At 43.1% G+C, this 17,543-nt stretch overlaps 1 protein-coding gene across 1 annotated transcript in view; it reads left to right on the forward strand.

The window, feature by feature from the left end:
* The window catches only part of VARS2 (valyl-tRNA synthetase 2, mitochondrial), a 34,476-nt gene extending 18,130 nt beyond the window's left edge, over window positions 1-16,346 (forward strand). The window contains exons 19-30 of the mRNA XM_070936685.1: window positions 1,578-1,648; window positions 3,770-3,895; window positions 5,856-5,960; window positions 7,368-7,436; window positions 7,533-7,611; window positions 8,402-8,529; window positions 10,580-10,732; window positions 12,645-12,854; window positions 13,004-13,115; window positions 14,631-14,812; window positions 15,457-15,591; window positions 15,748-16,346. Coding sequence (XP_070792786.1) covers window positions 1,578-1,648; window positions 3,770-3,895; window positions 5,856-5,960; window positions 7,368-7,436; window positions 7,533-7,611; window positions 8,402-8,529; window positions 10,580-10,732; window positions 12,645-12,854; window positions 13,004-13,115; window positions 14,631-14,812; window positions 15,457-15,591; window positions 15,748-15,819 — 1,442 coding nt within the window. The 3' untranslated portion in view covers window positions 15,820-16,346. The remainder of the gene's footprint in view (window positions 1-1,577; window positions 1,649-3,769; window positions 3,896-5,855; window positions 5,961-7,367; window positions 7,437-7,532; window positions 7,612-8,401; window positions 8,530-10,579; window positions 10,733-12,644; window positions 12,855-13,003; window positions 13,116-14,630; window positions 14,813-15,456; window positions 15,592-15,747) is intronic.
* The last annotated feature ends 1,197 nt before the right edge of the window (window positions 16,347-17,543 follow it).

Here is a 17,543-nt window from a genome sequence, read left to right on the forward strand (position 1 = left end):
AATCTGTGTTACTAACTTAACAACTGCAGTGATTCACTTAATAACTGTGGCAAGATAGTTCATAAAACAGGGCAAAGCTCACAACAGTTGTCTCATTTAGCAACAGAAATTTGGGGCTCAACTGTGGTCATAAGTTGAGGATTACCTGTACATTTCTGTGAGGAAAAGAGACATTTGCATTCCCAGGAAGCCGTTTTAATGAGTATTCACAAGAGGCCTCTGAGTGGAATTAAAAGTGCTAGTTTTGACCTTAATGCCCTTTATGGTTTGACTACAAGGTACCTCAGAGGCTACATTCTCACTAGAAATGATCTACCTAGTACATTCATCATGGGGAAAACTCTTGGAGATCACATGTTTTTTTGGCAAGATTAGAGGAGCTGAGTTTTTCTGAATGGCTCCAATTATGTGAATGTCAGGCTTTGCCCCAATATGATGGTCTTGTCAAGTGTTCCGAATAACGCATCCACCAAAAGCAGAACTCTGAGGCAGGTAGCTTCCTCAAACAACATGTTTATTGGATACACCATATTGGCACAGCTAGTGAAAACCAACTCTAAAAGTTTCTGCGGTTTCCCCCTAATTAAAAGAGCAAACATTTCCCCTCCTAGGTGTCACCAGTCACATTGTCCAATAAAAGTAGCTGGCAGGCTGCTTGGTCATGCCTCTCCTTCACTTGCCACCTGTTGGGATGATCTTAGTTCCTACAAGAAAACTTTTTGCTTTGACTGGTAACTGGTCTATCCCCCCTTTCAAAGTTTGTGGCAACTATGAGGCAGGAAAAGATGACTTCAGCCAGATTCCCTTCAGAGTTGACAGGCTTGTAGAGAACAAGGAAGATGATCTTAATGAAGACCTACCAAAAAAGGGCTGAAGCATAGTTTCAATCCAGAACAGCCTGAAGTAACTTGGACAGATACCTCCCTAATTCACCAAATTATAAGAAGGAGGAGGAGGTATAGCCCAATCAGACTTTTAAGATTCTGCATAATCTTATAATCTCATATTTTTAGTCTTCCTGTGGACTTGATTTCCTGGTCTGGTCTAGCTGCTGACATGGCCTTCTGAAAAACATTACACGTATAACTGCTTTGGTGATGATTTATTTATTTATTTAATTGGTTTTATATGATGCTGTCTTATTGGCATTGGCTGGTATCTAATTGTGTTATTTTTCTTTAATGCTATGCTATGTGACATGTATAGTGATATTGATTATAATTTAATTACAGTATGGATTTGCTTTTACCATCGATGGTTTAATCTTGTGGTGCTGGTGTGGTTTAGACTTTTTAATGCCTCTATTATTTATATATTCATATTCTCCCATAGCTGCTTTCATTAAAATATTTAATTGAACCCTGCTGAGACTTTCTCCCAAGTTTGTTAAGACTGGGGGATGCAGTTAGAAATAGGAGAAAGGGAAGACTTTTCAGAACTGGCCCCTGTTGCCTTCCTGAAGCTGGATACATTTCTAGGAATCATTTTCCACAAACATCTGGCTCCACTGAGTCTTTTAGAATCAAAGGGGCTGTGAGATGTTTTTAAAGGCAAAATTTCCATTTGCTCTTCTCTAGATGCTGATGTCTTGGACACTTGGTTCTCCTCCAGCCTTTTCCCTTTTGCTGCTTTGGGCTGGCCCCACAAGGTGAGTAACCTTTGGAGAAATAGAGCAGTTGGTTTGCATTGACCATATTTGTGATAGTCTGGACAGGAAACCAAAGCTATGAATAGTAACAATATCTTTAGTTTAACGTTACGGTAACAATCTTGCAAGCCTTCTCCCCTCCTTTGCCTTTGCTTTCCAGAGAAATAGGGAGGGTCCCTTCTGAGGCGCTTTGCCCATCCCCATTCATTCTGTGGGTTGAGATGTCTCTTATGGGACCATTGCCCAAGCTGTAGTTTTTGCTCCTGTCTCCCAAAGTTATTTTCACTAGGCTACATCCAGCTTTCCTACATATATACCTTATTTTTCGGAGCATAAGACACACCGGAGTATAAGACGCACCTTAGTTTTTGGGGAGGAAAATAGGGAAAAAAATTCTGCCTACCAGGTATTCATCTGGCTAGTCCTTAACCTGGTCAGTTTCAGCACATTAGTTTGCTCGCTGGTTTTAAGGTTAGGGCTGGTTGGGGCTGAAAAACAGCTTCTAAAGCACAGCTGATCTTCGGAGGGAGCAGCAGTTAGAAAAGCAGGCAAAGTGCGTCAGGGCTGAAAAACAGCTTCAAAAGCACAGCTGATCATCGGAGGGAGCTCCAGTGACTGAAGCAGGCAAAGCATGGAAGGGGTAAAAGAAGGCAGCAGCTGTTCCAGGTGGCCATTTTGGGTACTGTGTGTTGTTATATTCAGAGTATAAGACGCACCCAAATTTTCAGCCTCTTTAGGAGGGAAAAAAGTGCATCTTATATTCCGAAAAATACGGTAGGTATATTGGATCACAACTCCCATCATCCCATCATCCCTGACTCTTGTTCAGGCTCACTGGAAATTATACGTGCGAATCAAACTCCCTCACTTCTTATCCATGGCTGTCGGCCTTTCTGGGTGGAATGTGTGAATTGGAATCCACAATCCAGGATAAGTTGTTTTGGCAACAACATGTTCTGCTACTGGCTGTTTCTGATAAATCCTTCCCAGAAATGATAAGAGAGTCAGAATGTTTGAAGTGGGTGGCATTTTGGCACTCAATTGCTTTCCCGTGAAAATTGTCACAATAGAAAAAAAGCATGTTTTAAAAACTTTGGTAGAGAAGGATTTTGCAGCTTTCGACCAACCTGGCCCCTTCCAGATCTGATGGGACTGGAGCTGCAAGAGACCCTGCCCACATAAACCCCACACCCAAGTCTGTCCTCTTTCTCTTCAGAATCAAGCCAAGAGTTGAATTGCTGGTCTTTCCATTTCACTGTTTGGGCACGGAGATTTAGGCTTGATTCACCCATCATGGAAAACCATAAGTTGGTTTAGCTAGTTTAATGACTGAGCTGGAAATCGCTGGGCTGATCAAGAATGTGAAGACATCAACCAGTTCGTTCTCACAGGGAGGGACTACTCAGGGTACCGTCAGTCAAATTATGCCGACTGGCGACTCCCAGGGGGAGGGCCTTCTCTGTGAGGGCTCCAACCCTTTGGAATGAACTGCCCCCGGACATACGGAATATCCCTGATCTCCGTGCTTTCCGCCGTGCCCTCAAGACCCTGATGTTCCAACAGGCGGGGCTGAACATATGAACGTGTGAATGATTTTTTAAATGTTATCTAATTCTGGGTTTTATTTAATTGACCAAACTAAGTAATAATTTTAATTAGCAATTTTATGATGTTTGTGTGTCTATATTTTTCTTGTCTGTACACCGCCTTGAGTCCTACGGGAGAAAGGCGGTATAGAAAGAAAGAAAGAAAGAAAGAAAGAAAGAAAGAAAGAAAGAAAGAAAGAAAGAAAGAAAGAAAGAAAGAAAGAAAGAAAGAAAGAAAGAAAGAAAGAAAGAAAGAAAGAAAGAAGAAAGAAGTGTGCTAAAAAAAAAGAAGTGTCTTCTTTCTCCAGTCTGGATTTTTAGGAGTGGGTGGACCAATTGCATCAGTGGGAGCAACAAGTTTCACAACATTGGGGCAATCACCCCAAAGTCTTGCTCCTGGGTTCACTCTTTTCACTTCTTGTGAACATGGGAACTTCAGCAGATGCTCTCTAGATGATTTCCCAAGATGGACCTTGTGAATAAGGTGTTCCCTAATGGTGACAGTGATCTCAGAGGCATCTCTTATTTCCCTCAGACAGAAGACCTCCAGCAATTCTTTCCCAACAACCTTTTGGAGACTGGGAGTGATCTTCTATTCTTTTGGGTCGCCCGGATGGTGATGCTGGGAAAACAGCTAACCGGAGAACTGCCTTTCTCTCAGGTGAGGGCTGGAAGCCAGGTGTCTTGCCTTTTGGAGCTTTTGGGCTTCAGGGACCTGAGGGCACAGTAGTAGGAATACCCAATAGAGAGTTGGGAGCCAAAGTATCCATTAACATCGAGAAGCTTTGTTTAGTCTTAGCAATAGCACTTAGACTTATATACTGCTTCACAGTGCTTTACAGCCTTCTCTAAGCGGTTTACAGAGTTAGCATATTGCCCACCAACAATCTGGCTCCTCATTTTACCAACCTTGGAAAGATGGAAGACTCAGTCAGCCTTGAGCGTGGTGAGATTCGAACTGCCAAATTGCAGGCAGTCAGCAGAAGTAGCCTGAAGTACTGCATTCTAACCACTGCGCCACCACTGTTCTTAGCTAGGTACTTGGTCACGAGTTCGTTGCAAAAAATCAAATCCAGAAAGCAAACACAGGTAACTGATTCAGCAGGATTCATTAACTTCTCTTTATATACAATATAACACATGAAAATAAATTTACAATACCAACAGCAGATTCTTCCAATGTGATAGAGAGGAGAGATTGCTTTTCAGTTTCTTTTTAGAGTTGAGCACAGGGCTAAGCCACGCCCAGACCTCTTGCTTAAGTTTCTGTTTCTAAACAGCCCTCATTGGCTGATCCAGTTGCTATGCCTATTCATTGGCTGACCTTGTTACCATGTCTTCCCAGTCATGAATATTCTGACATACTTACTAGTTAATACTGTGTTCTCCTTCGCTGTCTGCATTTTCCCCGTTGAATTCCATTTCTTAATTTTTCTGTCATTCTGAAATCCCTCCTGTTTGGGCTGTTACGTTGATTGACATCCCCTGTATTTGTCACACTGGATTCAGCTTAGATTGTTATTTAGATAGTCCTTGGCTTATTATTGGTCGCATAGTAACTGTTTGAAGTTTGAAGGCCCCCTTCATGATCACATGACTGAACTTTAGACACTCGGCAACATGGCTGCATTTACAGCCATGTGCAGCATCCCATTATTACATGACTGCAGTTTATGATGCTTTTGCCAAAAACCAGCACTCCTAGTTTTCAGCAAAACTGCGCACGTAACAAGCCACTTTAAACAAGTTTTTTTAAAAAATGACAGCAATGTTTGCATAAAAACCACAGCATCTGCTTTACGACTGCCACATTCACTTAATGGCTGCTATAAAAACATCATAAAATCAAGATTGGCCATGTGGCCAATCTGTTTTGCGACCATAGCAACATATGATCATAGTGGGCAGATTCCATCATAGTCCTATGTCAAGGATTACCTGTGTTGTACTTTGTCACTTTAGATCATAACTAGGGGGCTATCATGACCCTTTATAGTCTTCCCAGTTATATGGTGTAAATTAGAAATAAAGAATTCAGTTTGATTGCACTCCACCAGCTACAGCCAAAGTCAGTGAAGAATTATAAAAACCATAGCCTAAAATAGGGAACCTCATATTGTTTACCTCAGTTTTTGTTGAAGAACCGTAATACATCCACTACAGGATAGGCAGTTTAGTTGGGGCTTTAAATATCCAGAATGTAGCTTATGACAAGGAGTCATAGTTATACAAATTATTTGGAGAAAATCATGTTCCTTTCTACTGTTCAAGCACTCCCACACTCCTAGAGTAGAGGATGTGATCTTAAGTTACAGGATGGCAGTTTTTCCTCGTATGTCAGGAGGATTTTCTTCAAGTATTTGTTCATCAGTGCAACCAATTAGGTAGAGAGCTGATGGACTTCTCTCTTAGATGTCCTTGATATACAGAAGACACACAGCCATTGTTTAGAGAAGTTTGAACTTGGATTGAGCAGAAGGTAGGACTTGGTCACCTAACTAAGCTTGGTTACATCTCAGTTCTAGGATTTTACGAATTCTGTGTCTGAGAAAAAAGAATCCAAGGTGAAGATTTTTAGTACAGTTTTGTGCTTCATCCTGTCGTCTTTGTCTCTGCTTCAGGTGTTCCTTCACTCCTTAATCCATGATGCTCATGGCAGGAAAATGAGCAAATCTCTCGGGAACGTGATTGACCCTTTGGATGTTATTCATGGGGCCTCTTTGCAGGTATTTTGCTTTTATTTATTTATTTACTTATTTATTTATTGAATTTATATTGCCGCCTGTTCGCCCATGGCAACTCTAGGCAGCTTACAGAATATAAAACCTCATTTAAAACAATAAAACTAATAAAAAGAATCAAATAAATTAATATAGTATAATATAATAAAATCATAATAAAATTACCCCCCGCCCTGCGCCCTGGTGACAGCAGATCACACGAGCCATTTAATGGGCTCCATCCCTCTCTGGGTTCCCTAGGCCCTCTGGCAGAACCAGGTCTTTAGCGCCTTCCGGAAAAGTATTAGAGTGAGGGCCATTCTAATCTCTGGGGGGATGATGTTCCAGAGAGAGGGAGTCACCACAGAGAAGGCCCTTCTTCTGGGTCCCACCAGGTGTATCTCCCTCAGGGATGGGATCCACAGCATTCCCTGCCTCCCCGCTCTGATGGGTTAGGTAGATGTGAGGACATTTAAGAGTTTCCTTTGTAGTCTTCCCTTTGAGTTTAAAAAAATCCTCCCAACTGGGCTTATTTCAACAACAGCGGATATAGGATTATAGTCTGGAGACTCAGAATCTTCTTAAGGGAATGAGGAATGCTTCTGTCAGTGTTCCAGAACAACCCAACTCCAAGTAAAAACTCTGAGACATCTTAAGTATCTTTAAGTACCTTTAAAGTACGTGGGGGCTTATATCTTGAAAAACATGAGAATGATGCTGCCTGTTCTGTCCCCGTACCAAGCACACATCCAACCAGCCAGCCGAGGGTTAAATAAACTCTTCAAACACACAACGTCAGTGATAAGGAACTTGGCAGCAACTCCGTGGCTGCCTGCCAAGAACTTTTACTCCGATAACACAGGCAAAAATACACACAGTTTGAATAGTCCAGTTTGTAATTAAATCCACAGCAAAATAGGTGTTGTGTCCGAAGGTGCAAAGTGCTTCGCCAGAGATTAGCTTTGTCCGTCCCAGAGTCGGAATGGCCACCACACTCCCTTTTATAGCCTGTAGGGTGTGGTCCAGTGACTCAGCTTAATCTCTGGCACGCCTCCTTTTCTGCTGCGCACGCTTGTCTCTCTGACGCTGGCGTGAGACCAACCACAATGTTTCTTCGTCCCTATCCGATGGCTCGGAAACACCTGGCTCCTGGCCAATCTCTTCACCTTCGGGAGACACCTGAGGCATTGCCAGAGAGGAGGGTCCTGGAGAGGGAGGCCTGGCCGTCTCCTCTCCTTCATGTTTGGAGCCTTCTTCCTCCGATAAGATAGGCTCGGAGGACGGAGCCACAACACTGCCAATATTTTTGGTGCTATGATTTTGGGGAAAGGTTTTGGTAGCCTGTAAAAATGGGTTTGGGTTGCATGAAGGTGGCTTCCTGTCAGTCACTGGCTGCTTCTATTCCTGTTTCAGGTCCTACAGCAGAAGCTAAAGGACAGCAATTTGAGTCCACGAGAGCTTGTCATCGGTTCAGAAGGCCTGGTAAGCCCTTTTCTTTTTTGTCCCCACCCCACCTCCACCCCTCTCTATTCCCATGGCCCTTGTGATCTCACTTCTCCCCTCTCTGCTCCCTTTCAGATGCAGAATTTTCCTCAAGGAATTGCTGAAAGTGGCTCTGATGCACTAAGGTTTGCTCTCTGCCATTACGATGCCCACGGTGAGAAATTCATTCATTCAGTCCTTCTCGCATGATGTTGAACTGTTGCTGGCCCTTTAAGAACTCCTAACAAGAATAACGAAACCAGGAATTTATTATTGACTTGGCTATTGGTCAAACTCTCAGTAGTTGGCCAACCAAGCAGGCTAGAATGATACAGATTTTGGAAAAAGTTTCTTTCGTGCTGGTCTGGTTGAAAATATAACCTTGAAAATTGTAAGGGTGAAGTCCCATCGAGACATACATTGAATTCATTAAGGTGACCCTTCCTTCCTTCCTTCCTTCCTTCCTTCCTTCCTTCCTTCCTTCCTTCCTTCCTTTCCTTTCCTTTCCTTTCCTTTCCTTTCCTTTCCTTTCCTTTCCTTTCCTTTCCTTTCCTTTCCTTTCCTTTCCTTTCCTTTCCTTTCCTTTCCTTTCCTTTCCTTCCTTTCCTTTCCTTTCCTTTCCTTCCTTCTTCCCTCCTTCCCTCCCTCCCTCCCTGCAGTAGAAGTCCATATATCTTAAAGTTTCCAAGGCTGTGAAGTACTGCCTTAACTTTTACATCAAGCTGGCTTTCTTGCAACAAAGAATCTCCTGTTCATTTATTTAGATTTAAAGGAGATGTAAAAGAGTCAGAAGAATAAGGAAATCTGGGGTGTCAGCAGAGATATTGTGGGAGGAATCAATAGGCACCATGTAGTTAGTCCTGAGTTCATGATATAATACAACTACTGGTTGTATAAATTAATGACAACGGTCTATTATAGGTGCGCTTGAAAATTTAGACTCTACTTAATTTATATCCCAACAGGCACCAGTATTAATCTAGATATGGCAGACATGGAAAAAGCCTCCCATTTCTGTAATAAGGTGTGGAATGCCCTAAAGTTCACTTTTGCAGCCTTGAGGGAAGACTTTGCCCCTCTGGATCCAGAGCAGGTAACTGGGTGTGACAACTATGATAAAATTGTGGGAAGATGTTTAAAAATTGCACTGTTTTTTATTGTGTGGGATGAAAGCTCAGTTGAGACATTGGTGACCCCTATATCCAATTTAGGTAATATTTCTAACCTTGGTTGCCCAGATGGTGTTGAAGATCATTGGATGTGGTCAAGAACTAAGAAGAGGCATAGATAAATAAACGTCAGGTCCCCAAATATTGTGGGTCTTCTGAACTTTGGAACTCCTGGTGATGTGGATAACTATCTCATATAACAGAATAACAGAGTTGGAAGGGAGCTTGGAGGTCTTTTAGTCCAATCCCCTACTCAAGCAGGAGACCCTATACGATTCCAGACAAGTGGCTGTCCAATCTCTTCTTCAAAGTGATGGAGCACCCACAACTTGTGAAGGCAAGCCATTGGCACAGTAGTTAGAATGCTTTACTGCAGGCTACTTCTGTTGACTGCCGGTTGCCGGCAGTTCAAGTCTCACCGGCTCAAGGTTGATTCTGCTTTCCATCCTTCCGAGGTCGGTAAAATGAGGACCCAGATTGTTGGGGGCAATATGTTGACACTGTAAACTGCTTAGAGAGGGCTGTAAAGCAATGTAAAGTGATATATTAAGTGCTATTGCTATTCCACTAGTTAATTGTTTTCACTGTCAGGAAATTTCTCCTTGTTTCTAGGTTGGTTCTCTTCTTGATTAATTTCTATTCATTGCTCCTTCAAATGCTTTGAAGAATAGGCTGACCCCCGTCTTCTTTGTGGCGCACCCTCAAATATTGGAACACTGCTATCATGTCACACTGCTAGTCCTTTTTTTCATTAGACTAGACATTGATTATTGCATTAGAAGTTAATTATTAACTCCTGACAGTTGTTTGGAAGCTGTGCAAGTGGGGAACTGTGCTTCTGCTATGATTTACCAGATAAACACAACTTAGAAATGACCATATCTAGAGTTGGCCAAGAAATTCCAGTCTCGGCATCTACCATCTTTAGCACAACTACAGTGATGGAGAGCAATTAGGTGCAAACTAGGGGCTGCATTATAGAAATCTGGAATGTAGCATTTTTTCCATATGGGTGCAAAATAGTCCTTGATTTATGACCATAATGGAGCCTGCCCATTATGGTTATAAATTGAGGTAGCCATAAGTGCACCATCACGACCCAATTGTGACCCTTTATCCAGCAGTCATTAAATGAATCACCAAGGTCATTAAATGAATCCATGATCATTAGTGCAGGCCACAGTTTAAGCATTTTTTTGCTGAAAATCCTAAGTAAATATCGTTTTCCAACAAAAACGTAAATAGTCACTTGACCACAGGGCACTATAAACGGCAGTAAATGCGCTCACATGACCATGTAGGGCAAGGGGATGGCCATTGGAACTTCAAAACCAGGTCATAAATACCTTTGGATGGTCTGTCATAACTTTGAGCAACCAGTCATAAATTGAGGATGTCAGCGCTCCAAGTAATGCACCCATTGAAAAATAGAACTCCGAGGCAGGTAGTTTCCTCAAAGAACAATTTATTGGACACATCATATTGGCACAACTGGTGAAAACCGACTCTGAAAGTTCCCGCAGTTTTCACCTAATTAAAAAATGAAAGTTTCCCCTTTCCCCCAAGTCATCAGTCACATTGTCCAATAGGCCGGTTGCTTGATTACTCCACCACTCCTCTCCCAGCCACCTGTTGGAATGACCTTGGTTCCCACAGGAAACTTTTGACTGCAAAGCCCCAGCTATCTATTTTCCCCCCTCCCTGTCCCCTCTTCTGCCTTGTGGCAACCCTGAAGCCACAAAGATGGCCTCAGCCAAGTCCGCTTCAGGGTTGACAGAGGACTGTAATGTAATGATCCCACTTTCAAACTTGTCCTTAAAGAGAAGTAAGAGAAGATCACATATGATCCTCTCTTAACTCTATACTTATGGCTTCTGTGCAGTCAGTTTTTATCCCACACAATCTTCCTCCTATACCTTCATTAATACCACAAAGGCATCATGACTCTGAATTATCTTTCTTTATGCCTTCCAGGTCCTCCCAAGCTTTCCGATGGACCAGTGGATCTTGAGCCGACTCTATCACACAGCAGAATATTGTGCCCAGCACTTTGAGAACTACAAATTGCATTCTGTGACCAATGCTATTTATCTTTTCTGGGTGCAAGATTTTTGCAGTACCTATCTGGTGAGTTTACTATTGATTCAGGGTTCAACAACTCCCTTGCTGTCGGAGGAGCTTAGTTTGGCCTAGGAAAGCATGCAGGTGTCAGGGTTCCAAGTAACTCCCCCAACGAAAGAAGACTCTGAGGCTAGAAGTCCCTCAAAGTTCCATTTTATTAGAGATGTCATATTGGCACATCTGGGAAAACCCGAATCTGAAAGTTTCCAGGTTTTCCCCACCCAAAGGAAAGTCCAAGCCCTTGCCCAGCACCCACAAATCCATCACATGGTCCAATCAAAGCACCATCCCAGCTGGAGATGCCTCCCAGCCACTCGCCTCCAGGTGCAGGGCAAGATGTCCTTGACTCTCTGAGAAAAGAATGTTATTATGACTACATATCACCCTTGCTCCATACAATCTCCCCTCCCAGTTTCCCACAGTAGTAATTGTGGCAGGCCTGAAGGCCCAATGCAAAAGTTGGCTTCCAGGCCTGACAGCAGGTTGATGTTAAGAAGGAAAATGCACAGAGAGTCCAAGAATTTGGGGGATTTGATTTTTTTTTCATGTGAGATTCCTCATTGGAAGCCCACATGGAGTAAAGATAGTCCTCCATTTACAACCACAATTGAGCCCAACATCTCTGTTGCTAAGCGAGACAGTGGTTAAGTGAGTTTTGCCCCATTTTATGATCTTTATTGCTGCAGTTGTTAAGTGAATCACTGCTGTTGTTAGGTTAGTAACACGGTTGTTAAGTGAACCTGGCTTCCCCCTTTGACTTTGCTTGTCAGAAGGTCGCAAAAGGGGATTACATGACCCCGGGACACCGCAACCGTCATAAATATGAACCAGTTGCCAAGCGTCTGAATTTTGATCACGTGACCATGGGGATGCTGCAATGGTTGTTAAGTGTGAAAAATGATCCTAAGTCACTTTTTTCAGTGTCATTGTAATTTCAAGAGGTCACTAAATGAAAGGTTGTAAATTGAGCACTACCTGTAAGTAGGTTATTCTACAATATGTTGGGCTCTTTTCATGTGTATTTACTGAAAGACCTGGATGTGTTGGATGGCAGTGCCCAGAAGGGGTGTCTTATGTTAAAACGGGCTTCTCTTAAGCTGATGCCAGTTCCAGGAGTTGTGATCTAAATCCTGCAGAGCTCATTGGTGTGTGTGTGTATGTGCTAAACCTTTCATGGGCCCTCAAGTTTTAGAGCTCCATGTAATGACCCGGGGCATGGCATGGAAGCAACACAGCCAGAGAACAGGTCTAACTCCCCTTTATTGCTCCAACTTTGCCCCCAAACGTCCCCACATTTACTACAAGTCCTGGAGCAAAGCTCTCACATGCACCTTCAACAGCCTCTGGCTGCGAGTAGTCCGGTAAGCAAGGTTTGCAAACCAATAACCAGGGCCAGCAGTCCAGTTAGCATGGGCAGCAAAAGAGTAACCAGAGCCAGAAGTTCAGCGAAGTAGGCAAAGCAGGCAAGCCCCACAAGACAGAGCACAGTAATCTCCAGACCTTGGCAAGTGCACACAAGCCTCCACAGATTCAACGCTTGTTCCCGACAAATGCCCCTCCCACCGGCATCTCCTTACATCTCAGTCCCCAGGTGTGCCTTATGAAGGGGGGCAGGGCACTCTCCTTCCTCGTAGCCGGCTCAGTCTGCGTTGTTCCTGCCTTCTCTCTTCTCTTCTTGCTCTAGGATCAGGAGGGGGTGATCCCTGCTCATCGCCTGAGCTCTGTCTCTCCTGCTCCTCCCTGTCTACAAGCCTTTCTGATCCTGAAAACTCCTGCCCTTCCCCAGTTTCCTCCTAAGCCAACGGAGCCACCCCTCGATCTCTGTTGGCTCCTATTCCAGCTCATCTTCTCCCACAGATTCAGGCTCCGATGGGGGCATGACACTCCCGTCACTAATGTGTTGGCTCTCTCTTCCAAGGAATCTGTCAAGCCCATCCTGAGGAGTGGAGATCCAGTTCATCTTTTGCCTACTCAGCAGACTTTGTACAGTTGTGTAGACCTGGCTCTGCGCCTCTTGTCTCCCTTCATGCCTTTCCTCACTGAGGAGCTGTGGCAGCGGCTTCCCAAGACAGACCTGGAGACGTCTCCTAGTATCTGTGTAGCCAGGTACCCAAGCCCTGAACATTTGGTGAGTCCAACTTTCACATGGAAGCTCCCTTGGTGGCCTCCATTACTTGGGGCATATCTAGTTCTTCCTGGAATAAATTACAGTGAAGTTCTAGAATTTGACAGCACAAAAAATATATCTTTTCAATAGCAATTTTCTTCCACTTCTAGAGACATTGGTGTAACCCTGAGGAAGAGGCAAATTTCTTGTTAGTGCAGCAAATTATCCAAGTGATACGCTCCATGAGGGCAACTTACCTGCTGACCAAAGCTCGACCAACAAGTGAGTCCGAACTCTCTATTTTCTATCAAAGCTTGTAGATATGTGGAGTCCCTTCTAACAGGGTATCACATGGGTAATACTTCATGGGTAGCACATAATCTTAAATAATAAATAGATAATAAATAATAAACAGCTCTGAGGCAAAAGTAATAAATGAGAGCCCCGAGGATGGTAGACTCAGGCATTGGTGGGATGCTGTAGGTTTAACAACCGGTTTGGTGATTGCGTGCTTTGCCTGGTTGCCAAGTGCCCGGAGTTTGGTCACAACCATAGGGAGAGGTTGCCAACCAATCAGTCATAAGTTGAGGACTATCTGTAATGCTATTCCTCAATTAATGCAGTATGGTGTAAACATAACTTATATTCACTGGGAAACCAGAAAAAAAAAATAATGTGACTCATTTAAAAAAAAAAAACATTTTTTTAATTGGATTTTTTTTTTAAAAAAAAATTGATTTATATGCCGCCCTTCTCCGGAGACTCAGGGCGGCTTACAATGCGTTAAGCAATAGCCTTCATACTTTGTATATTTATACAAAGTCAGCTTATTGCCCCCACAAACTGGGTCCTCATTTTACCTACTTTAAATGGATGGAAGGCTGAGTCAACCTTGAGCCTGGTGAGATTCGAACTTACAATAATTGCAGACAGCTGATGTTAATCACAATGCTATCAGTCTGCTGAGCCACCAGGATTATAGAATAAAATACAAAAACAAATAGTAAATCACAGTGGTGAGGAAAAGGGGAAAGACAAATAAAGAGGGGAAGAAGAAAAGAAAAAGAAGTGTTGACTTTCAACTCTCTCTGTTGCAATAGAATAAAGCATTAACATCGAACCTCAAACTTTTTACTTTTCCATAGTAATATAAACTAGCCATTTCTACAAGAACAAATCAATCTAATCAGTAAAACCCAAAATCAAAGTTTTATTTTTTTTTCCACCTCAAGCACAAAGTCCAGAAGCAGTTTCCATGTAGCAACAAAAGTACTTATGTTCTTTTCTTTGATCAAAACGCTCAATTTAGCCATCTCTGCCAACTCCATCACCTTCTGTAGCCATTTCTCCATGGTGGGAATCAAAGTGTCCTTTCATTTTTTGTACATACAGTAGTCTTGGTGTTGTCAACATATAAAATCAAAGTTCCAATTTTTTTCTCTTTTTCTTGTGGGAAAAATTATATGCACTGGGAACACACACACACACACACACACACACACTGACTCTCTTGTGGTATTTGCTTTTTTGCAATGATCTGGAATGAAACTCACAATATCTCTTGAGTTATGCCCGGGTTTGTTGCAAAGGTAGGCAGAAGATCAAGACTTACGTTTATTTGAGGAGGAAAGTTTCTCCTTCCAAAGTTTATTAGAAATTTATTTATAGACTTTATAAAATATATCCAAGTAAGGGTAATAACAAGGTTCCCAATCAAAAGTATGTTGGTTTCTTCTTTTCTTGGGGTCTTGACCTTGAAAGTGGCAGTTATAGTTAATTTTTTCTATTTGTTCCCAGTATATCTGGCTTGCTCAGAAACAGCCCCCTGGGCTGCCTATGAGAAATATCAGGAGCCGTTACAGACATTGTCTTTGGCTGGATCTGTGAATCTTCTCCCCAATTCTGAGGAAATAGAGCTACCTCTGAACTGCCTGGCTGTGAAAGTCAATGGTCATACTAGCGTTTATATGGATGTGCAGGTGGGTTACAATTTAGCATATTACTGGCTTCAAGATTTATGGGGAATCAAAGAAAGGAGGTGACTGAAAGGACTGTAGAAAGTTTATGGCCTCTCATCAGGGAACATGTATAGGCCAGTGCCTCATAGATAGATGATAGAAGGATGAGTCAACCTTGAGCCAGTGAGGATGGGTGGATGGATAGATAGAGAGATAGATACCATAGAGAGATAGATACCGTGGATGGATGGATGGACAGATGGATGGATGGATGGATAGAGAGATAGATACCATAGAGAGATATATACCATGGATGGATGGATGGATGGATGGATGGATGGATGGATGGGAGAGAAATGAGAGAGAGAGATACTGTAGAGAGATAAATACTGTAAAAAGATGGACACCATAGATGGATGGATGGATGGATGGATGGATGGATGGATGGATGGATAGACAGATGATAGATAGATAGATAGATAGATAGATAGATAGATAGATAGATAGAAAGATAGATAGATAGATAGATAGATAGATAGATAGATAGATAGATGATAGATAGACGATACAGAGATAGAAGGACTATAGATGGAGAATGGGGTGTTTAGAAGATGGGTTATATCTTCCACTACAGGTTTTTTTCTGATTTCCCCCCCTCATCCTAGGATTTGGTGGATCCTCACAAAGAACTCCTCAAACTGACATCTCGGCAACAGAAATTAAAGCAACAGCTGGAAAATCTCACAGAAAAACTTCAGAAGCAAAATTCCTTAAAAGCCAAAATGAATCATGAGCAAAAGGTATCAAGAGCTTCATGCTGAGATTCCTGATTTCTTTGGTTCCACTGGCCCAGTTGATGTTTTGAGAGCATGTCATATAGGGCTCAAAGAAAGCCATTGCCATGAGGTTAGCAAGGCATGGCCCACCTACTTACTTAACTCTCTTTTTCTCCACAGATTTCCTTGCTTCGTTCACAGCTGCAGCACATAGAGCAAGTGCTTGCCACTTTTCAGAAAATGGCCGAATAGCAGGATGCTCAACTGACTAAGGAGACCTAGTAGATTTACCCTGTTCCAGATAGCAGAACTAACTCCAAAGCAGAGGATGCTGAGCTTGAGGGCAGATCCTGGAAGGTTCACAAGAGTTTAGGCATCACCTTCTGTGGTGGGAATTGATCTTACAGGGTTTGTTGGCACCAGCTCAATTTTAGAAGCATCAGTGATGATGGAAGCTGAAAAAAATATTAGAGCCATCATAGTGGCATCTGCCATGAAATCTTTTTTTCCATATCAATGTATTGCTTAGAAATTGTTGGGATAGATTATTTGAACAAGGATATTAATGTCTGAAATATGTCATAGTTTATTGCTCTAATTCTCTAATAAAGGGGAAATGGGCACTGTATTTTTCCCGTACGGATAATTTCCTTTCCATTAGCAGGGATGATCAAAAGGGTAACATTTTGGGGCCTTTTGACTACACAGTTCAGACTGCTTCACTTCGCTTGGCGTATAATATTTTTTGGTACCCTATTAAAATATTTATGTTTTTAAAATGCTTACTGTTATGATACGTTATGTTATATATAAGTTATGATATGTTATGTGAAGGGACATGGTGGCTCAGTGGCTAAGACGCTGGGTGTGTCGATTGAAAGGTCGGCAGTTCAGTGGTTCGAATCCCTAGTGCTGCGTAACGGGGTGAGCTCCCGTTACTTGTCTCAACTTCTCCCAACCTATCAGTTCGAAAGCACGTAAAAAATGCAAGTAGAAAAATAGGAACCACCTTTGGTGGGAAGGTAACAGCGTTCCGTGTGCCTTTGGCGTTTAGTCATGCCGGCCACATGACTACGGAGACGTCTTTGGACAGCGCTGGCTCTTTGGCTTTGAAACGGAGATGAGCACCACCCCCTGGAGTCGGGAACGACTAGCACATATGTGCGAGGGGAACCTTTACTTTTACTGTTAGAATTTTTTTTTAAAAAAAGAGGGTTGGTTCTCCAAGTTGGAGTCTATGGAGATCCTTTATTGAAAGGCAAAGGAGTTCAGGACCATGGACAGTTCACTCCAGCTGGTCATAAAGCCAAGCTGTAGTTGGAGAGTTGACCTGATACAGAATGATCTTGACTTAAGGGCGCGCAACTTGGGTGTCCTCCTGGATTCACGGCTGAGTTTAGAAGATCATATAACAACCGTGACCAGGGGGGCATATGCCCAGATTCGTCTGGTCCGCCAGTTGCGCCCCTATTTGGACCGAGATGCCCTATGCACAGTTACTCATGCACTAGTTACCTCCCGTGTTGACTACTGTAATGTTCTCTACATGGGGGTGCCCTTGAGGACCACTTGGAGGCTTCAACTGGTACAGAATGCGGCCGCATGGGTTGTGATGGGAGTCCCAATACTCCCATGTTACACCCCTCCTGCGCGACTTGCATTGGTTGCCGGTTGCCCTCCGGGTGAGATTCAAGGTGCTGGTGATGACCTATAAAGCCCTACATGGTTTAGGCCCAGGATATTTGGCGGACCATCTGCTGCCAGCAACAGCTGCCCATCGCCTGGTGCGTTCTCACAGGGAGGGCCTGCTCCGGGTGCCATCAGCTAGACAGTGTCGGCTGGCGATCCCTAGGGGTAGAGCTTTCTCTCTGGGCGCGCCCATCCTCTGGAATCAACTCCCCCTGGGGCTCCTGTTGGCCCCTGACCTTCGCACCTTCCGCCGCGAATTAAAAACATGGTTGTTTACATCGCCCAGC

Source organism: Pituophis catenifer, unplaced genomic scaffold (genome assembly GCF_029215685.1).
Source record: "Pituophis catenifer annectens isolate HBS135680 unplaced genomic scaffold, rPitCat1.0.hap2 SCAF_2, whole genome shotgun sequence".
Lineage (NCBI taxonomy): Eukaryota > Metazoa > Chordata > Lepidosauria > Squamata > Colubridae > Pituophis > Pituophis catenifer.